Source organism: Pezoporus flaviventris, unplaced genomic scaffold (assembly GCF_033815535.1).
Source record: "Pezoporus flaviventris isolate CSIRO_AGI_PZ_B2104156 unplaced genomic scaffold, CSIRO_AGI_Pfla_v1 ptg000035l, whole genome shotgun sequence".
In the NCBI taxonomy this organism is placed as follows: Eukaryota; Metazoa; Chordata; class Aves; order Psittaciformes; family Psittacidae; genus Pezoporus; species Pezoporus flaviventris.
In genome coordinates this window covers 13,888,903-13,911,590 of record NW_026892583.1, presented here as the reverse complement: position 1 = coordinate 13,911,590, position 22,688 = coordinate 13,888,903, and the positions used below count along the sequence as shown (strand labels likewise).

Here is a 22,688-nt window from a genome sequence, read left to right as displayed (position 1 = left end):
TCAGCCTGCCTGACATGCTATGAACTGCAGCATGGCTACTTTTGCTGTTTGTAAAGGTACTTGCAGCCATTGTTTCCACAGGAAACAAAGGCAACCAAAAATGCTAATGCAATAGATGTGTGATAATATGCCTTGCCCATGGCTCACATCTCTAGTCTCTCTCTAAAGGTTACGATGCTGGTTGTACTGTACCATACACTATGGACACATGTTCTCTGTAAAGTATGGGAAGGTAGCACTAGCAATCAAGCGCAAATCGCAAAGGAGACACCTAAAACATTCCATTACATCCCCTTGTCTGTGGCATACTTCAGAAAACAATGTAAGTAGAGCAGTAAAATAAACATTTCCTTCTAATTTTCTAGATGTCATAATATTTGCCAAAGCTGCAAGGAAAAGCAGATTACCTGAAACAGAGAGAAAGGAGTTAATGGAAACAGAGGCAGATGGAACAGCAAGCCTGATCCCACCTCCAAATCATTTTGTACATAACAGGTAAAGAGACAATGTGCAAAAAATAGACATTCACATTTTAGCAGTTAAACTTTTATTTTACCTTTTTAAAATTATTTACTTTGTTTTTTCTACAAAAGGCAGACATTGATTGTTGATCTGCAATTGTTCTGAGTGCACGCAGAGATGCAAAAAAGGGTCATTGGAGGATGAAGGACAGGGAAGTGCTCTGACTATACTTTCACGTCATGATTAAGGTGACATTAAAGCTTAAGTCCCAGGAATAATAAAACAGATCATTTCCTTCCCCGTATACTGTTCTCAGTTCATATCAATCGTGTTGAAAACCCATTCGGTGAATTTCTTCAGTTTCTCAGTTGCATTCTGGGATTCCTCCTGTAACCTCAAGTTGTCTTCCCGCAAATGTTGCACTTCCGCCTGAAGACTGGCCTTGTCCTCCTTTTCCTTAGGCATGAGGAAAAACACAGATCTTAGTAGAAATTTTAGGTCATGCTTCCCACCCACTTAGAGAGATAAGAATCTATTTAAGAGAGTACAAACATCACTCTATGGATTTTACGTGCAAGAACACATGGTTTTATATCTAAGAGTAATTTTTGACATTTCATTCCTCATTTTTTGCTTGAATGAGCAGAATTTCTCTATCTTAAATTCTAATCCAGAAGCCGCCTCCCCAGGTGGTGAAAAAATCGGGCATGCCCTGTTCTGTATGTACAACATGAGCGTACAACTGCTGAAGGTTAACTACATAAGGGATGGGAAACATTCTTGCAAATACTTCCCCAGCTAAAAGACTTTTCCTGTGACCACAGATGATCCCTTCTGGACCAAGCAGGCAGTAACACAACACAGAAAATCTCCACAATAGAAATTACACATTTAGAGAATACTGTCAGCTTTGCAACAGCAGAAAGATATATTTTCATGGACTAACTTCAAGCCTTTTGCAACACCACCTGAATAAGGAGTGAAGGTACTCTGCATCGCCTTCCTAATTTAAGCAGAGGAATCAGATGCCTACAAATTTAGATACTCCATCCTGGCCTTGCATAATGAAAAGAACGGCCTGGAAAAGTAGCAAAGAAATGTCTTGTTCTCACACAAGGATAAGACTGTCACAGGCTCAGGCATGGCAAAGCAGGATTATGCAGTTATTAGCATCATCTATCAGCGCTAAATGTGTCTTACAGATTTCCTGCAGATGGAATGTTTACCTTTCGTAAATCCTCCTGCAGCATCTTCAGCAAACCTTCCAGTTGGTCCACTTTAGAGGCGAGAGTTGGGGGAGATTCTTTACTGTTGTAAGCAGGAAACAGGAAAAGGTGTTGATATGTTTTACTATCTTCACACAGGGTAGCTAACAGCCTGGTGTGTAACAAGTGGCTTTATGTAGGTACGTGCTCAAGTACACTAAGAATTCACAAAATGAATACAACTTAACAGAGTACATGAAATACATGTAGCACGTTAATCACTAGAATGAATTTATGTCATGGTTAATTGGAGCCAACCCACCACTTGACTTCTCTCTACTTCTTTTCTATTTGTATGTGCCCTAAATTACCATTGCTTTGGACAAGTTCATGCAGATCATGGACAAGAAACAACCTGCAAAAAGGTTCCAACTGGACTTACAATTCTTCTGTTTTCACCTCCCACCCACCTTCATGAGAACTTGTGGAGAGTTCTGTGAAGCCTGGAGATGGCTTCTAAATAAAGATGTTCCTGCTCTTTTCCTTCAGTTGTATCTGAGGAAGCCTGCATTATCTGGTGTACTTACTTACCCTGTATAAGGCTTTATCTGTGCAGTAAGCTGGTCCTCAGCCTGATCACTACTGGAGGCAGCGCTCACAGGTCTGTGATTTTCATCAGCAGCAGCAAAGAATGAAGCTCGCTGAACTGAGAAGGCAAACATACAGCAAAAAACAATGACAGCAATAATGATTATTTGTTCATGTATAGCACAGCAGCTACACTGCAGGATTTCAAAGCAATTGAAGAAGTCTGTCTCAAGCAAGATAAGGTGATGATACAACATACTGATACCCTTTTGACAGAAGCAAACTGGCACTGCAAGTGTTTGCATCAGGTTCTCCACTGTACTGGATTCAATAAGCAAGCACTAGCACAGCACTGCATGCTCTCATGGATCATGCATCACCCTCAGGCTAAGCAGCTCTCCAGAAGGGAGATGCTGGAGAGAGCAAAGCAGAAAACCTCAAGGCCAGTCCCAGAAGAGGCAAGAAACAGCCAGAACAGCAGCACCATGCAGAACTTCCCGAGTACAACCGCATGACAGTACCCAATAGCTCAGTAACTGTATTTAGCTTCCTTCAATCCATAATGGATCTCTATCTTTAGCAAAGAAAAGCTCACTGTGCCCAATCTGCATACGGAAAGTAAAATGACCAATGCAATTTTCAGAACCCAGAATTTTTTCCTTATGCCTTAGAAAACATTTGCAGATTGAAATGTGAAACCTCTTTCCTGCCTTATGTCTGTACTTTCTGTCCTGTCATTGCTCAGATGTTTTAACACATCTCTAAATCACTATCACATGTGGTGTGACTATAAACTACCAACTGCCCCTAACTCTGGAGTTTGCTAGCACAAACAGTAACAAACACTTTTTCATTTAATAAATTAACATATCTCTCCCTCAGCAGCTGCTGGTCTCTCACCAGAAATAGAACACTATCATCTTTTTCTGCTCGGCAGATTTTTATTCTGTGCTTTTAAAAAGGCTAAAATTAACATGCCTTGGTATTTGACAGAATTTTTCCTGCTCCTCTCTTTTTTCCTTTGAATGAAAATATTGAAAGCTGGTTAGCTCAAGATCCAGGCACATTTTGTTTCGGCTGGTTGCAGATTTCACCATTTGTGACTTTGAGGGCTTGTGCTGAAGACATCAATCAATGATACAGAAGAGAGGTGTCCAGGATCACAAATTGTAATTTAGGCTGCTTGGTACTTGTCAATCCCTACTGTCAGAGACTAGAGACTGGGATTATGTTGACATCAGACAGCTGCTCCCTCTCCGGGTCAAATCTGAATGTACTTTTACAGCGGTGAGATGAAGGTGCCAGCCAATACGTTACACCCCCAGCTTTTCTTCATCTGAGCTGCCAGTTTGTTACCTTCACCACACTGACACTGTTCACAATTCTACAGATAAAACACAAGTGAGTTTGGGGCCTACAAAAGGGAGGGATTCAGGTTAATGAGGACAGTCAAAACCTAACCAGAAAAAGGTGTTCTTTTAAACAGAAACTGCCCACCACAGTGAACTGCATTAAAACCTGGGTTTCATCCCTATGTAGTGCTGAAAAAAAACATCACTAGAAATCCATTTCCTCTTGAAGACTAAAGCTTACTTTGAATACTCTATCTCAATTCTGCACAGCAGAAATATGAGATATGCTGATTCTACAACTCCTATGGCAATAGAGCAGAGCACACAAGTATGTCTTGAACATCAGCTTAGACAAGCACTGTCTTAATCATGTATATGGCTACTGCCAGAGAACAGCCGAGAAAGCAAGTTACTTCACAGCCTTCTCCAACCATGCAGAATAATGTCTAAAAGATTCAGGGTCAGTGAAAACACTTATGAAGATGGGACAGTATTTATGCAGAGACTGGGAAAAGGCACTTCTGTTTAATGCACCTAAAATGACTTTTCCATCAGATTACAGGAACTGCAAGGTAAACTCCCTTTGGGCTGAAGGGTATTTAAATTCAAATACACCTAGGCAGCATACAGTTCAGTTTACTAGGAGATTGAAAGTGCCACAGGATCAAACGACACGTGCAAGCCTATGCATTCAGAGCATGCAAAGGGAAGAATGGCAATGGAAAAGTATATACCAATGGGGCATATTTCCCAAATTACCTTGGCAGTGTTCTTCAGCTACACTACACTTCATGCTAGTACAGTAAGCAAGCAATCATTAGTGTGCTCATATGCCTTCCTCCTGCTATTTGACTTTATTTTTGCAGTTTTGTGTCAGATGTCTTTTCCACCCTAGCTGTCATGTGTGCAACTGCTCTACATGACAAGTAGCTAGTTTCAGAGATTTGGTCAAACCATAGCACAGAGGAATTCCAGTATGAAGAAACTGCATTGGAGTGTTACATACAAAGAAAGCTTAAGGCTGTTAAGACGTGAGTTGCTATTTAAAATGGGCTTAATCTTCAGACTAAGTGGAAACAGTAAAAACAAGAATCAAGATTTAAAATGCCAAACAACAAAACCAACAAAAGAATCAAGATTTAAAATAACAAACAGCAAAACCACTCCTTAATGAAGTTTGCACAAAGATCAGCTTTCTCAGTACCATGTTCTGAAAACTTACCTTCAAAGGCTTTGGCAGCATCTACCAAGTTTGACCAGTCCAGATCAGAGGCAGAATCAGGCAATGGCATAAGACCAGGGTCTGGCATGGGCTGCCGTCTTTGCTCCTGAATGTCTGTGAGGGAACTATCTGAGGCAGAAAATTCTCCTAGAGTAATGCAGAACAGATTATAAATTCCATAAAAACCCTTCCAAAATTCCTTTCTTAATACCAATGCATCCCTAATTTTTAATTTTTCTGGGATAGCACTTTTGGAACCAGAATTCAGTAGAATGTTTGATCAACTGCAGTTTGACCAGATACAGCATGTTACAAGCCAGTTTTCTGTGACAGTGCTTCTCAGTCGGACATTCAACTCCTTTCTAACCTGCATGAATCTTTGCAGGTTAGCACTTCAAAAGCCAGTCTCTGCCTCTTCCCAGCACTGGGGCTGCGGACAATACTCTTTTACCTAACAACTCTTGTCTCTGCACAAGCTGAGGGTACTTTGGAGGGCTCTGCTGGGGCTTCTATACTCCCTTGCACCTATTTGCTCCTGTAAAAATACAAAATTGTGGTGTTTATTTCTCCTCCTCTCTTTACAATCTCATAAATCAATGGCAGCAGACTTAGACCTGCCGAAATGAATCAGAAGAAAACTCTTAAAATGACCTCCAAAGTACTGCACATCTCCCAGCAGTTTAGTGAAACCTCTTGATCTTTACTGACAAATACCACACCAACACATACCAGCGTACAACGTACGTAGGTACATGGACCACTACAGAAAAAACACTGGCAAGCTTGAAGGAAGGATCTAAAGTCCCTGCATATTTGTGCAACCTGGTGCCAGGCAAAGTGAAAGACCTGAATTACTGCTGTAATTAGGGAAAGACCAAATTGTGAACCAACAATTATCTACTTTATCTCAGTTTACTGAATGAACAATTAAAAAAACATGCAATGCCTGGTCAGTTAGCACATGTGTAAGCTCAGAAGCAGCAACAACTTGCTTCCTCATGCCTTCCGTCAGGGTGTAAAGTAAGTTATGAAGAATCTGTAGATGGTATTAGAAGTGCTAGAGATGTAGGGGTATGCAAATGGACTGGGCATCAGGGAGGAAGCTGCGGAAAAGAGTGAAGAATCCATTTGGAACACGGAGAACAGACAGACAGCATGGTGTCTGTCTAATAACTTAAGCTATATAATATTGCTGCCTGGGAAGCAATGACACTGCATTCACTGCTTTGCTCCAATATCTTGAGAAAATAATTGTTTTGGCTCTGTAGGTGTTTACTTTTTATAAACATAACTTCAGCTCAGGATTAGCACTCGGGATTCTCATATTATCTCCCCCCAAAGAGAGTGGTTATTTGAGAAGTTCTTAACAAAAAATATATATAGATGGAATTAGAAGGGAAAAAAAGTAATCATTTGAAAAATCACCTCTTTTAAAAGTGTGAGATGGATTGTTAGTTGAGATAGATCAGAATAATGCTTTTAGCTCACTGTTTTTCCTCTTCAAAACAACTGACGGTGTTCTGGAATGGCTGGTCTTTGTTACTAATATATGTGAATTAAAAGAATTTTGAATAGCTGGAAGCCAATGAATACTTGTGGTATTAAATATCCAGCTGTACTTTATCTTTCTCTCAGCAAAGACAAGTGTGGTGGGAGAGACAATTTATGTGTCACTCAAATAGCTGGTCCTTTTATCAAGCAGGCCCTACATGTTCTAGAAAATGGAAAATCTTGTTTTGTTGACAAGTGTAGAAAGCTCATGTGCTAGGACGAGTAATCAGTTTGGTGTGGAAGGGAACGTGACAGTGAAAGAAAGGTTTGTGGTTTTCTTTTTGGAACCTACAGTCATCTAAATGAAAAGAGACTTTCCATGCTACTTTCCACTTCTGCTCAGATGTCATCGTTAATCTTCTGACCCAAGCCTTCAGAAGCCAAATCCACCAGCCAGTTACAAGCGTAAACAAGTCTGCAAAGTTATTTTAGTGTATATAAAAAGCAGAAGTGAAGAGAGTTCAGTTTCCTAACTCTTATGCAAGAAACATGCTGTACAGAAACAACAGCTCATGAAAATGTCAGGTTCAACACTGAAAACTAATGCCTGGTGATCACAGACAGATGAAAAGCATTTAAAATAGATTTCTTCAGCAGCCTTCCCTGTCAAATGTATCCTGTGGATGTGAATACAGACTGTGTTAGGGCCCACTATAGTGAGTTGAATCTATTGATAGCCTTGCGTTTAACTCTTGAAACATACTAAAACATGAATAAATCAGAGTAGATATGTACTTCAGAAAACACTGCAGAACCCTACACTGCGAGATCTAGCTCTATTTCTGGAAAACACATTTAGTACACATTTAGTTAGGAGGTACAGTCGGAACTTGTGAAAATTCCCTTTCTCACCAAGTGAGACATTCACATGCAGCAGCACACAACCTATCAGATAATCCTACTGAGACTTTTCAGTATACTCATGGGTGAAAGCCGAGTGCCTTCTTGACAGCATTTTACCAAGTAACTTTTTCCTGTTAGCTGTTGATGTGTGACTAAAATAAGTAACTCAAGCCCTGTAAAGTGAACAGGATAAGGGAGTGAATTTAATATCTGGTGGAATAAAAGCTGTATCTGGTGTAATCATACATCCAAATATCCACTAGTATTTTATCCATTTTTGAATCATTATTTTCCTAACACTATTTTTTCCCATAATCCCACACTAAACTGCCACCTGAATCTGTCACTGGTGGATAACCAGCTATACATTATTTTGCTCATTGGTCCAACTGATCCAGATGACTCCTGGAAGAAATGATGAAAACCTGGAGATAATGAGACAATGTTTTTCGCTCTCTCCACAAGGAAACTGCATGTCCAGTCCTGCAGTCTTATACCCACTGAAGTGAGGAAAAAAAGAATTCCCATCCTATTTTATGTTTTCAGGCAAGTGACTTGACTCTCCTTATTGTAGCAAAATCAAGATGGAAGTACTACTTACTGTAACAAGCATTTTCCTTTAATGTGATTCACAAAGGATTCTTTTGAAAGTAGAAAAATGGGAAATACACCTACCATGTAGTGATTTCATTCCCAAAGTATATGATGGCCTCCGCAATGGCAGCGACTTTGGGAGAGAAGGGTACGTGCTGGTGAATAGTACATCATTTGGCATGGCTTGGTCCAAGAGTGAGGCCCGCGAGGTGAAGAAGTGGTCCCTTTGACCACTGTAAATACTCTCATCTGACAAAGTCCTTTGCAAGGCACGCCTTGTGGTAGGAGTGCTGGGAAAGGGAGACTGACAGGACAGAGTGTGTGACTATACATTCATAGAAACAAATAAAAAGAAATGAGAAAGAAAAAAAAAATCAATAAGGAAACTTCTGGAGTCTATGTTGAAACTGTTTTTTTTTTAACTTTTTGTAAAATAAGAAAGCAAGTGTTAACATAGTATTTTTTCAGTGGATAGGAAAAAGAACTAAAAGAATCTGCTTTAAGGGCAATTATAACTAGGCAACATAAAAAGGTTTTGATCAGCCTCACATTCTACCCTTTAAATGTCCTTCAAACTTCTCCTGAAGTGGAAACCTCAGGCAGCTCTTGCAGATTCTAGAGCTAACGTGTAGCAGAGATAATGCTTATAGGAACAGACTGAATGCTGCATAAACCGGAGTTCTCCCTTTTGCCCGGGGGGAGGCTGCCTTCCTGCAGGCAGAGCAGCAGCAAATGCTAGCTAATTAAAAGTCTCGTGTTACTGACCAACCAGGAACACCTGCCACTGCTGTGATTCTTCAGGATTTGAATCAGAATCAAGTAAACAGTCACGTGAGTAAGAGGACTCATGTCTTACACCCACCATCATCCCAGCTTCCCTCATGTTACACGTAGGTGAAACCAACGCTGTGGTTAGGCTGGAGTTACACACTCTCCAGAAAGTGCCAGTGAATTGCTATCAAAGAACCCATAACCAGTCTCATCAGCAGAGACACTGACTTTTATGAACCCTGTAACTATCTTTAAGACATCATACTTCTTTGTGGGTTGGTTATAATGTGGTCCAAAGGCTTCCATGGAGAAATGGCAAATAAAAAGGAAGACCTCACCATTCCCATTTGCTCTGTAAGCAAGTTTAAACAAAACAGGAGCTAATACAATTTCTGAGAAAAGTGATTAAACATTACAGAGTTGCTCATTTGCACATAAAAATAGTTCTCTCAAAGAGAAAAAAAAACCCAAACGTTTAAACAGACGGTACTCTATTCCTGTGATCAAAATCCCACACTACAACGTGGGAGAAAGAGCATGGAGGGGGCATTAGTGGTACAGTACAGTTGGAACAGTTGGAAGACAATGTGCCAGATTCTCCCCTCCTCCCCCCCCCGTAACATTACAAATTTTAATATTAAAAGACTGCTGCATGTTTTGGGTTTACAATTAAGGATTAGAAACAGTTAAAATTACTTCCAAAAATCTGCTATCATCAAAAGACAAGGAAAGAAAGAGAAGCCGTATCCCCATGCTGACTTGCTACTACATCAAGTTCTCCCTTCTGTGTTGCCTCACTCAGGACACATCCATCCCACCATGAACCTTGCATACACAGTTAATGCTACAGAAATGACTACTTCTGGTACGCAGATGTCTTAGTATTACACTCAGGATCAAGCTGCTTCTTTATTCTGAAATTTAAAAGCTCAGTCAGAAGGGCCATGTTATGATCCAGTGATATCTCCCAGTACTTGTCTTGAAGTGGCAAGTTGAAGAAAGAGCTGCTAAGTCAAGCAGCATTTACTCGAGGGTGGTATTGTTCACTTAAGTGTTAAATTAGGAGTTGGAACCACCAGTTAATGCCAGATGTGGAGATGAAAAGGTTGCACAGATATGAACATCTGAGTCGGAACAGGGGTAATACAAGTAGGAATTGTGTTCTGGGGATAGAGCAGAGGGAAGAAAAAAAGTGTGACTTGTTTGAGAAGATATAATACATAAGTAATAGGTAAGGAGATAAAGAAGGCTGGGAAGATAATGAAAAGACGCACAAGACACAGAATCACAGCCTAAAACAAATTCTGCTAGTAAACAAAGCCTGTGGCAGCCAACGAACAGGAAGGAGAAGGATTTTTGGTCTTTGTGTTGCCAACTAATGAAGGCCATTATTATTTTTTTCTTTTAAAATATCAAAAAATTTTATGCTGCAAGAGCACCTTTTTTAAGATGAAATATAAATCATGCAGTGGGCAGAAATGACAGGTACTCTTAAAATGGAAAATATTTCATTTATTGGTGAGATAGAATGTTATTAACTTGCTGAAATTTATCAAAAGTGTAACCTGAGTTAACATACTTACTGCAGTTACCAGGAAATAAAGATCAGGGTAAAAACTGATTCACTAACACCAAAGCAGAAAAACAGCAAACTTGGGAAGATACATACTTCTCAAGGTCTTCAGGTCACCTCTTTAAATAAAATGTCCTGGAATGAGAAAAAGCCCCCTGCTCAAAACAACCACCAGGAGATGCTTGCATCACCTGTGTCCCACTCAGAACTATCACAAACCTATGAAACAGGAATCTCGCCACTCACAAGTCTTTTGTTATTCTCTGCCCTCAAAGGTAACATCTGAAATAATCTGTGTATGGAACTTCGCACTTACAAGTTTTAATAAGCCACCCTGTTTTTACAAGCAAAGAAGGAGTCTGGAGCTCTCTGTTCTGCATGGTTGCTGTGGAAACCATTTGGGCTTGAGGTCATAAGCCTAAGCTGTTCAGTACACGTACAGTGCCTGTACATGGAGACTGCGGAAGTCAAGATGTTCTCTTCAAAATGATAGATGCTTAAAACGAATATATGCCCTTTTGTGTTACTATACACATTTTGAAATTTATCAGGAAAAGTTTGTAACCATTTATTCTGTATAAATATTTGCTTAAGTTTAGGGAGCATTCTTGATCCTTGTGCAGTTACACGCTATCGGGAGAACCGGCTACATGGGATTTGGAGAAGACTGAGGTTCTGAATGACTTCTTTGCCTCGGTCTTCACTGGCAAAGGCTCTGACTGCACCACCCAGGTCTTAGGAAGTAGACGCAGGGACTGTGAGAATAAAGACCTCGCACCCACTGTAGGAGAGGATCTGGTTCTAGACTATCTCAAAAACCTGAATGTGCACAAGTCCATGGGACCTGATGAAATCCATCTGCGGGTCCTGAAGGAGCTGGCAAATGAAGTTGCTAACCCACTGGCCATCATATTTGAGAAATCATGGCAGTCAGGTGAAGTTCCCGATGACTGGAAAAAGGGAAATATAACCCCCATTTTCAAGAAGGGCAAAATGGATGACCCGGGGAATTACAGACCAGTCAGTCTTACCTCTGTGCCTGGCAAAATCTTGGAGCAGATTCTCCTGGAAGGCATGCTAAGGCACATGAAAAACAACAAGGTGCTTGGTGACAGCCAGCACGGCTTCACTAAGGGAAATCCTGCCTGGCCAATTTGGTGGCCTTCTATGATGGGGCTACAGAACCGATGGACAGGGGTAGAGCAGTTGATGTCATCTACCTGGGCTCGTGCAAAGCGTTCGACACTGTCCCACACGACATCCTTGTCTCTAAATTGGAGAGACATCAATCTGATGGATGGACCACTCGGTGGATAAAGAACTGGCTGGATGGCTGCACACAAACAGTTGTGGTCAATGGCTCAATGTCCGGCTGGAGACCAGTAACGAGTGGTGTCCTTCAGGGATTGGTGTTGAGACCAGTGTTGTTCAACATCTTTGTCGCTGACATGGACAGTGGGATTGAGTACATCCTCAGCAAGTTTGCCGATGACACCAAGCTGTGTGGTTCAGTTGATACCCTGGAGGGAAGGAATGCCATCCAGAGGGACCTTGACATGCTTGTGTGGTGGGCTGATGCCAACCTTATGAAGCTTAAGCATGCCAAGTGCAAGGTCCTACACCTGGGTGGGAGCAATCCCAGGCACAGCTACAGGTTGGGCAGAGAAGAGATTCAGAGCAGCCCTGTGGAGAAGGACTTGGGGGTGTTGGTTGATGAGAAAATGAACTTGAGTCGGCTTCAGTGTGCACTTGCAGCCCAGAAAGCCAACCATATCCTGGGCTGCATCAAAAGGAGCGTGACCAGAAGGTTGAAGGAGGTGATTCTGCCCCTTTACTCTGCTCTTGTGAGACCTCACCTGGAGTATTATGTGCAGTGCTGGTGTCCTCAACATAAAAAGGACATGGAACTGTTGGAACAAGTCCAGAGAAGGGCCACGAGGATGATCAGGGGACTGGAGCACCTCCCGTATGAAGACAAGCTGAGAAAGTTGGGGCTGTTCAGCCTGGAGAAGAGAAGGCTGTGTGGAGACATTACAGCAGCCTTCCAGTATCTGAAAGGGGGCTTTAGGGATGCTGGAGAGGGACTCTTCATTAGGGACTGTAGTGATAGGACAAGGAGCAATGGGTTAAAACGTAAACAGAGTAAGTTTATGTTGCATATAAGGAGGAAATTCTTTCCTGTTAGGGTGGTGAAGCACTGGAATGGGTTTCCCAAGGAGGCTGCGAATGCTCCACCCCTGGCAGTGTTCAAGGCCAGGTTGGATGAAGCCTTGGGTGACATGGTTTAGTATGAGGTGTCCTTGCCCATGGCAGGGAGGTTGGAACTAGATGATCTTAAGGTCCTCTCCAAACCCTAACTGTTCTATGATTCTACGATTAAGAGGCATGAAAGTGTGCTTTTTGCAAGGAGTTTCAATAATGTCAACGTCGCTGTCTAGCGATGTGATTGGGGAATAACAACTCAAATGCGTAAAACAACCACTGAATTTTCCATGAGCCAGTAGTCCCAAATGTTCTTTGCAATTTGGTGTCCTAGTCTGTTTAAATTTGCACACAAAACTAGTAAGATTGCACTGACTATAGTAATAAGTGTATGTCCTAGGTTCAGCAGTAGCAGTCATGTTTTTTTTTTCTTTTGTGGTAGCTGGTGCAGTGCTGTGTTTTGACTTCCAGCCTGAGAACAGTGTTGGTGAAGCCGATGTTTTCAGTTGTTGCTAAGTGATGTTTACCCTGACCAAGGACTTTGTGAGGCTCATGCTCTGCCAGGGAGGAGGGGAAGCCGGGAGGAAGCAGAGATGGAGCGCCTGACCTGGGCTAGCCAAGGAGGTATTCCATACCACAGCACGTCATGGCCGGGGTGGGGGGTGACTGGGAGTTACCCGGAAGGACATGGGCTTCCGGGTGGAACTCGTTTTCTTGGCCGGTGGTATCGTATTCTCTTCCCTTGTTATTTTCCCTTATCATTGTTGTAGTTGATAGTAGCGGTGGTGATTTGTGTTGTACATTGGTTGCTGGACTGTTCTTGTCTCAACCCGTAGGAGTTGCACTCTTTTGATCCTCCTCCCTGTTCCTCCGGGAGCGGGGAAGGGGAGAGCCCCAGTGCGGGGTGGGGGGACACGGACCTCGATTGTTGTCAGCTCGGCACCACTCACTGGGAGTGAGTGAACAAGTTACCTGACTGGGTTTAAACCACGACAGTTCTTTTTGGCGCCCAACATGGGGCACGAGGGGTTGAGACAAGAACAGATCTGATTGGATTGATAGTCACTCGTCACAATGCTGATTTATTGGCTCTCAAGGTTGTTCCTCTTGATCTCACAGTTTCAGTATATCGTATCTTACGTCCATCCGATATATGCTGTATTAGTGTTTTTAAAGTGTGGGGCTTGGGCTAAGGTTTTTGTCCCATTGTACTTTATGGTAATGACTTGTAATACAATAGAATCATTGATCATGAAACTGATCTGGCTTATGTTCCCAGTGTGGTCACCACCTTTATACTTTGGGAGGTATATGATGGAGGTGCTTAGCAATTACACATCTTTTTTCTCCTTCTCAGGTGCTCAACCTGTGAAGGAGACATCCTTTTACCCTCCCAGTCGTCCCCCCAGACCATTTACATTTGAGAGTTTTGAATTTTTTGAATGGCATTTTAATGCTGTTGAGACTTGTTTGCTGATGGTGATGGGAATCACCATGCTAACACGCATACAGAGTGTGTTTTGCCCACTACTGATTTCAAGAGTTAAGCAGAGTCAGGTTTGGGTCTTGTCTGGGGTCAAACGACGATGTAGGAGGACCGAGAGATTTTCCCTGAGGCTGGACAGCCATGAGTGGCAGGGTGTTTGGGATAGTATGGGCAAGTATCTAGGTCAGTGGGCCTCTCCAGTACTTTGGAATTTCACTACCAAACAACTGCAAAATCCAGAAGAATTAGTAAAACACTTAAATGAGGTGTGTGGTCATTCTGGCCATACCAGAGATGGACAAATCATGGCAACGTGCTGGGGCTTGGCCTATGCTTACAGGGCCTTGTTCAACACTATCCAGCACCTTCAAAAGGAAAAGAATGTCGGCGGATCTGAGGGCAAAGCAACAGTCGCTACTCAAACTTTGGCTGCAATGAACAGCACAGCTACCCCAGCAGCAAGTACAGCAGCTGCTCAAACTTCAACTGCAACAGACAGCGCGGTTACCCCAGCTCCAAGCACAGCAGCTGCACCACCCCCAGCAACAAGTACAGTCGCTACTCAAACTTTGGCCTCAATGAACAGAGCAGCTACCCCAGTGGCAAGTACAGCAGCTGCTCAAACTTCAACTGCAACTGACAGTGTGGTTACCCAGGCTCCAAGCACAGCAGCTACACCACCCTCAGCAACAAGTACAATCGCTACTCAAATCACAGTGATAATCACTGCAGCCAAACCAGAGGACCAATTCGTACCAATATCGGTTGCCCCTGTACGCAAGAGAACAAGCAAAAAGGAGGCAAAAAGGGTGAAGTGAGATGAAGAACCAATGAATTCACCACCCGGTCCAGAATATGATCAGGAGTCATCATCACATGACGAAGAAGAAGAGGTAACTTCTCGACCTCGGACCTCAACCGAGCTGTGGAATATGCGAAAAGATTTTACCCGTCAAGCAGGGGAGCACATCATCACCTGGTTACTCCGATGCTGGGACAATGGGGCCGATGGTCACGAACTAGAAGGTACAGAAGCCAAGTAGCTGGGATCACTTGCTAGAGAAGGGGGAATTGACAAAGCAATCGCAAGAGAGAAAACGTCCCTCAGCCTTTGGAGGCGGCTCTTGGCAGCTGTGAAAGAAAGGTTTCCATACAAGGACGATGTCACGAGTCGTTCGGCCCAGTGGACTACTATAGGCAAAGGCATCCAGTCTCTGAGGGAATCGGCCATCGTAGAGATGCTCTATCACATCAAGCCGAATAACGGGGATACACCCATAGATCCAGATGAAGTTGAATGTACACGACCCATGTGGCGAAAACTTACACGGAATGCACCGTCATCATATGCCCATTCATTGGCAACAGTAACCTGGAATGACATAGTACCACTAACAGTGGATGAAATGGTTCATAAACTCCGAGAGTTCGAAGACAACCTCACCCCTTCCATCATCTCAGCTGTGAAAAAACTGTCCCAGGACCTCGAACAATTGAGGGACGATCTATCTGATTTATCCAGCTCCTCACGTGTACCAACACACGTCTCAGCTATTAACAAAAGGCGTCCTATTGTTCAAGAGAGGAGATACAGGAGGTATACGCCACGGGGTACCCTATGGTTTTACCTGCTGGATCACGGAGAAGACATGACAAAGTGGGATGGAAAACCTACTTCAGCTTTGGAGGAACGGGTGAGTGAACTGAAGAGGGGAGCAAGGGCCAAGACTGATCGTCCCATGAGAGCTACAGCTTCAGTCTCTGGTGAGCAGTTTCCCAGATGGAATGGAAGAGCTGATTTTACTCCAGCTCCTGTGATAACGAAGAATAATCCCTTTCAACACGACTTAAGTGTCCAACACTGTGACAACCATTAGAGGGGCCCTGCCTCCAGCCAGGTGGAGGTAGGGGACAATCGGATTTACTGGACTGTGTGGATCAGATGGCCTGGCACATCAGTCCCACAGAAGTATAAGGCTCTAGTAGATACCGGTGCACAGTGTACCCTGATGCCATCAAGTTGTCAAGGGGTGGAACCCATCTATATTTCTGGAGTGACAGGAGGATCCCAAGAGTTGACTGTGCTGGAGGCTGAAATCAGCCTGACTGGGAGGGAGTGGCAAAAGCACCCTATTGTGACTGGTCCAGAGGCTCCATGCATCCTCGGCATAGACTACCTCAAGAGAGGGTACTTCAAAGACCCAAAAGCGTACCAATGGGCTTTTGATATTCCTGTTTTGGAGACTGAGGAAATTGAGCAGCTGTCCACCTTGCCTGGTCTCTCAGAAGATCCCTCTGCTGTGGGGTTGCTGAAAGTTGAAGAACAACAAGTGCCAATTGCGACCACAACAGTGCACCGGCGGCAATATCGCACCAACCGAGACTCCCTGATTCCCATCCATCAGCTGATCCGTAGACTGGAGAGTCAGGGGGTGATCAGCAGGACCCGCTCACCCTTTAATAGCCCCATATGGCCAGTGTGAAAGTCTAATGGAGAATGGAGACTAACAGTAGACTATCGTGGCCTGAAGGAAGTCACACCACCATTGAGTGCTGCTGTACCGGACATGCTAGAACTTCAGTATGAACTAGAGTCAAAGGCAGCCAAGTGGTATGCCACGACTGATACTGCCAATGCATTTTTCTCAATTCCTTTGGCAGCAGAGTGCAGGCCACAGTTTGCTTTTACTTGGAGGGGTGTCCAGTACACTTGGAACCGACTGCCCCAGGGGTGGAAACACAGCCCTACCATTTGCCACGGACTGATCCAGACTGCACTGGAACAGGGGCAAGCTCCAGAACACCTGCAATACATTGATGACATTATTGTGTGGGGCCATACAGCGGAAGAAGTCTTTGAGAAAGGGAGGAAAATAATCCAAATCCTGCTGAAAGCTGGTTTTGCCATAAAACAGAGTAAGGTCAAGGGACCTGCACAGGAGATTCAATTTTGGGGAATAAAATGGCAAGATGGACGTAGACAGATCCCCACAGATGTGATCAACAAGATAACAGCAATGTCTCCACCAACTAATAAGAAAGAAACGCAAGCTTTCTTGGGTGCAGTGGGGTTCTAGAGAATGCACATCCAAAATTACAGTTCGATTGTAAGCCCTCTCTATCATGTGACCCGGAAGAAGAATGATTTTAAATGGGGCCCTGAGCAGCAACAAGCCTTTGAGCAAATTAAACGCGAGATAGTTCACGCAGTAGCCCTTGGACCAGTCCGGACCGGACCAGATGTAAAAAATGTACTGTACACTGCAGCTGGGGAGAACGGTCCTACCTGGAGCCTCTGGCAGAAAGCTCCAGGGGAGACTCGAGGTCGACCCCTCGGCTTTTGGAGTCGGGGATACAAAGGATCTGAGGCCAGCTATACCCCAACTGAGAAAGAGATACTGGCAGCCTATGAAGGGGTTCGAGCTGCTTTGGAAGTGATTGGCACTGAAGCACAGCTCCTTCTGGCACCCCGGTTGCCCATGCTGGGCTGGATGTTCAAAGGCAGGGTCTCCTCTACACATCATGCAACTGATGCTACATGGAGTAAATGGGCTGCACTAATTACACAACGAACTCGAATAGGAAATCTCAGTCGTCCAGGCATTCTAGAAGTTATCATGGACTGGCCAGAGGGCAAAGATTTTGGTATGTCACCAGAGGAGGAGGTGGTGCGCGCTGAAGAGGCCCCACCATATAATAAACTGTCAGAAAGTGAAAAGCAGTATGCCTTGTTTACTGATGGCTCTTGCCTTATTGTGGGAAAGCATCGGAGATGGAAGGCAGCTGTATGGAGTCCTGGACGACAAGTTGCAGAAACTGCTGACGGAGAGGGTGAATCGAGTCAGTTTGCCGAGGTGAAAGCCATCCAGCTGGCCCTGGACATTGCTGAACGAGAAAAGTGGCCAGTACTTTATCTCTATACTGACTCATGGATGGTGGCAAATGCCCTGTGGGGGTGGTTGAAGCAATGGAAGCAGAGCAACTGGCAACGCAGAGGTAAACCCATCCGGGCTGCTGCACTGTGGAAAGATATTGCTGCCAGGGTGCAGAACCTGGTGGTGAAGGTACGTCATGTAGATGCCCATGTACCCAAGAGTCGGGCCACTGAGGAACACCAGAACAACCAACAAGTGGATAAAGCGGCTAAGATTGAAGTGGCTCAGATGGACTTAGATTGGCAACATAAAGGTGAATTATTTTTGGCCCGGTGGGCCCATGACACTTCAGGCCATCAGGGCAGAGATGCAACATACAGATGGGCCCGTGATCGAGGGGTGGACTTAACAATGGACACTATTGCCCAGGTTATTCATGAGTGTGAAACATGTGCTGCAATTAAACAAGCCAAGCGGTTAAAGCCTCTTTGGTATGGAGGACGATGGTTGAAGTATAAATATGGGGAGGCCTGGCAGATTGACTATATCACACTGCCACCAACCCGCCAAGGCAAGCGCCATGTGCTTACCATGGTGGAAGCAACCACCGGGTGGCTGGAAACATACGCTGTGCCCCATGCCACTGCCCGGAACACTATCCTGGGCCTTGAGAAACAGATTTTGTGGTGACACGGCACCCCAGAGAGAACTGAGTCAGACAATGGGACTCATTTCCGGAATAACCTTACAGATATTTGGGCCAAAGAGCATGGCATTGAGTGGGTATATCACATCCCCTACCATGCACCAGCCTCTGGGAAAATAGAACGGTACAATGGGCTGTTAAAAACTACACTGAGAGCAATGGGTGGGGGAACTTTCAAGCATTGGGATACACACTTACCAAAGGCCACCTGGTTGGTCAACACCAGAGGATCTGCCAACAGGGCTGGCCCAGCCCAGTCAGAACTTTTACATACTGTAGAGGGGGACAAAGTTCCCATGGTGCATATGAAGAATTTGCTGGGGAAGACAGTCTGGGTTATTCCTGCTTCAGGTAAAGGCAAACCCACTCGTGGGATTGCTTTTGCTGAGGGACCTGGATATACTTGGTGGGTAATGCAGGAAGATGGAGAAGTCCGATGTATACCTCAAGGGGATTTGATTTTAGGGGAAAACAGCCAGTGAACTCAATTGTATGCTGTTGCCTGCTGTGTAATGCTTTTATAGCCCATCAACTAGATGTCTCCAGGTCACCAGCGACTGGCCCTGACTTCCCTCCAGCCATCATCCCAACAGAGAATGAACTTGGAACATCATGGACCGAATGGACTCGGCAGCATTATAGGGATTGGTCCATGCACTAAGAAAATGATCTTTTCCTCTTGGTCTGTATGTATATGGATGTATATATATGGGAGAGCGATGGTGTATTGAAAATGTGGGATCTGAGCACGACGTGAATGGTATGGAATAAGGGGTGGATAATGTCCTGGGTTCAGCAGTAGCAGTCATGTTTTTTTTTTCTTTTGTGGTAGCTGGTGCAGTGCTGTGTTTTGACTTCCAGCCTGAGAACAGTGTTGGTGAAGTCAATGTTTTCGGTTGTTGCTAAGTGATATTTACCCTGACCAAGGACTTTGTGAGGCTCATGCTCTGCCAGGGAGGAGGGGAAGCCGGGAGGAAGCAGAGATGGGGCGCCTGACCCGGGCTAGCCAGGAGGTATTCCATACCACAGCACATCATGCCCGGGGTGGGGGGTGACTGGGAGTTACCCGGAAGGACACGGGCTTCCGGGTGGAACTCGTTTTCTTGGCCGGTGGTATCGTATTCTCTTCCCTTGTTATTTTCCCTTATCATTGTTGTAGTTGAGAGTAGCGGTGGTGATTTGTGTTGTACATTGGTTGCTGGACTGTTCTTGTCTCAACCCGTGGGAGTTGCACTTTTTCGATCCTCCTCCCCGTTCCTCCGGGAGTGGGGAAGGGGAGAACCCCGGTGTGGGGGGAGGACACGGACCTCGATTGTTGTCAGCTCGGCACCACTCACTGGGAGTGAGTGAACAAGTTACCTGACTGGGTTTAAACCACGACAGTGTATTTCTCTAGTAAGCTAAGTTTGTGACAGATGGCCTTCTGTCCATGATGAAAATGTAGGGAATTGCCTTGCATTTTATTTTCCTGTTATGGGTGAGAATAGAAAAGATCCTATCTGAGAAAGTCTTGAGCCCACTGCAAAATCCAACCAAGTAAGCACTGTATGAATGAGCACTTCAGCTTTGACTGCTTTGAAAGCACTCAGCATTTTCTGCACCAAAACCTTAAAGCTTCATGGCTTCCAACCCTAACTATTCCATGATTCTATCCTTTCCCAAACTGTGAAGCATTCACTGTATTAGTTGATATGCCTCAGCAGCAATGAACTCAAACCCCAAATTCTTATAAAGTGTAACTTTACACATCTCTCTTTTGTAACAGCAGAACTATGACTTGGATCACAAGAGGACCTGTGAGTTGCTCTTCAGGTATTCTGAGATTTCACTCAACTGTGGCAAGAGATAGCCAAGGGACAGACCCGCTCTTTAACGTACCTTAAAATTCTTCTGGGATTCCGGTGTTGGGCTATCAAGATCTATCAATTTCTTCAGCTCTTCTTCAACAGTGGACTTGGATGCTCGTTTCGGTGATGCTCGTAGATCTCTTGCTGAAGCACGCAGCCGAGGGTGGGCCATTTCATTGCCATCACTCTGGTGACGTCTTAAATGAAATGTAACAGACACATTCAGGTCTCAAAGCCCTGGGGCAGGAGGCATGAATAAAACAAGAATGATAGCACCCTCAAGATTTTCAAAGAAAAACCCTAGGTAGGGGGCATGAAGGAGGGAAAAGAGTTCCGCTAATTGAGCGGAGTCTCATCTTTATGAATACCTGTTGAAGCAATAACCTTGATTAAAAAAGATAAACTAGCAATACATTTAAAGATTATTGTAATATGTTTTCACAATAAGGAACTGAATCTATTAAAGTGTATTTTGTAAAAAAAATAAAATATACAAATGTCTTCAATGAGCCCCAAAGTAGGAAATCGCTATGTTTCTTTACTCGTTTACCTGTCTTTTTATAGTATAATTATCACAAAGTTTCACCATCTCCTTTTTACAGCCAGTTACTGGTATAATTTAGGGGATACTGTGCTCAACCCAATAAAAGTCAAGATGGGTTGAATAAATTATTTTGAAACGGGCTTTCTGAATCACTTGCTTTCAAAGTCACACTGGACTTAAAGAGTATTTTTGCTAGTAAGTTCCAAAAGAGATGGTTGCATATTGTAATGCAGAGAGACCTTTGCTTGCTTTAAGCCAGTTAGACTGGATACTGGCAGCAATCTTAACAAGGCAACATGGAGGGCCATAGACCTAATGCACAGCATGTGCAGTACTACTACATGGATGAGAGCCTTAAGGAAAACTCATGCTCTACATTAAGAGGATTTTTAATATTTGCTCAAAAGCCATTTTGAATCACCTTTAAGAAGTCCCAAGGAAAGATAAGCTTTAACAGGACTGAAATTCATATAGCTCTCAAGAAATGATAAAAAAACTTTTACAATTTAACAGGGAATGAGATTAGCTAACTTTCAAATATTAAGCCTAACTGCAGAACTCTAGATTAAAGATTAAATTCTACAGAATAATAAGCATTCAGTAGTCTTGAGCTCTTCTATAGGGAGAAGTGTCACAGATTTCAGTGAGTCTTTAGAGTTAAAAAAATAACGAAACAAGAGAACCAAAAAATAGTCTTACTTTCTTGAATCCATAAACCCCACTGAGTTTATTGTCCCTTCTGGCTTTTTCCATCCGATCAAATACTTGCTAGTAGCACCCTGGCGAGGGTAGAAAGTCCTAGGACCAGATGAAGAAGAAGAGGAAGAGGAGAAAGAAGGTGCGAGCTGGGGAGAAGTAGCAGGATGAAGCTCTTCTTTAGGAGAGCTTCTAGCACTGGTGAAAACAACCGGGCTGGCAGAGTGTCGTGAGCTCATGGTACTAGGAGAAAAACAGAATAAAGAAAAAATTTGCCAAATGTGTATATATGCACCTATTTTTAAAGCAGAACTCGAGGCACGAGATGTTACTCCTGTCAACAGTGAGTAGCGTATCAAAACCAATTCTCTCTTGTTAAGGGCCTTCCACCCATTTTTCACTAAAAACATCTCATACAGTAATAAAAAACTTTGTAAGCAACCTCTAAGGATGTAGTAGACCACCATCTCCTCATTCACCAATGGGAAATCTAGGGTTTACCTTCATTAGGCATCTTAAAGGTTATACAAGAGATTGTAGCTGAATTACCAAAAAAAAAAAAATAAAAAAAAAAGGAAGGAACAAACCCATACATCTTTCGAAAGAGGGTTTCCTGGTACCAGTTGCAAAAAGACTTGAACTGAGAAGTCTGAGCAGGTCTCTGACCTGTATTGCATTTTGTGCAGATAGAAAAGACTTGGGATTACCAACTGCAGCTTAATTGTTGGAAGAAGGAAGAGGGCTGTAGATAGGAGCTACTCTTTAGTTATGCTGATATTCAAATCTGATGCAACTTGCACCGTATCAGGAGCACTAGGACTTAAGACAATATTTACTATAACAACCTTAAAAGGTCAGGCATTTCTAAGTACAGTTACAGGAAAACTCTGTGTACAGCCTTAGCACTGAAATAGCATTATATATTTGGAGACCTGCTTTCTATCAGCTCCCTCTACACAACTTAGCCACATTTTCATCCCAGTATACAATACTGCAAGGCAGGAATTTGAAACAGATGGCCCTGTGGTAAAGAACAGCTTCTGACTGACAAATAAAAATTAGCTGGGAGGCTGAATAAAGTCACTGAATACTCTCTTCTTTTTTAGCTTAACAGAAAATTATTCAGCAGTTTTTTCATATCTTGATAAAACAATGCATTTTCACATCTCTC

At 43.5% G+C, this 22,688-nt stretch overlaps 1 protein-coding gene across 3 annotated transcripts in view; it reads right to left on the bottom strand.

Moving 5' to 3' along the window:
• Positions 1–530: 530 nt before the first annotated feature.
• SIPA1L1 (signal induced proliferation associated 1 like 1) overlaps positions 531–22,688 on the bottom strand; it is a 223,505-nt gene continuing 201,347 nt past the window's right edge. For 2 of the 3 annotated variants that reach the window (XM_061462655.1, XM_061462656.1), the window contains 7 exons: positions 21,521–21,760; positions 20,309–20,474; positions 7,899–8,142; positions 4,830–4,976; positions 2,259–2,373; positions 1,689–1,770; positions 531–918 (listed from right to left, as the gene is read on the bottom strand). In XM_061462655.1, coding sequence (XP_061318639.1) covers positions 775–918; positions 1,689–1,770; positions 2,259–2,373; positions 4,830–4,976; positions 7,899–8,142; positions 20,309–20,474; positions 21,521–21,760 — 1,138 coding nt within the window. In that variant the 3' untranslated portion in view covers positions 531–774. The remainder of the gene's footprint in view (positions 919–1,688; positions 1,771–2,258; positions 2,374–4,829; positions 4,977–7,898; positions 8,143–20,308; positions 20,475–21,520; positions 21,761–22,688) is intronic. The other variant, XM_061462657.1, reaches the window with a different exon arrangement.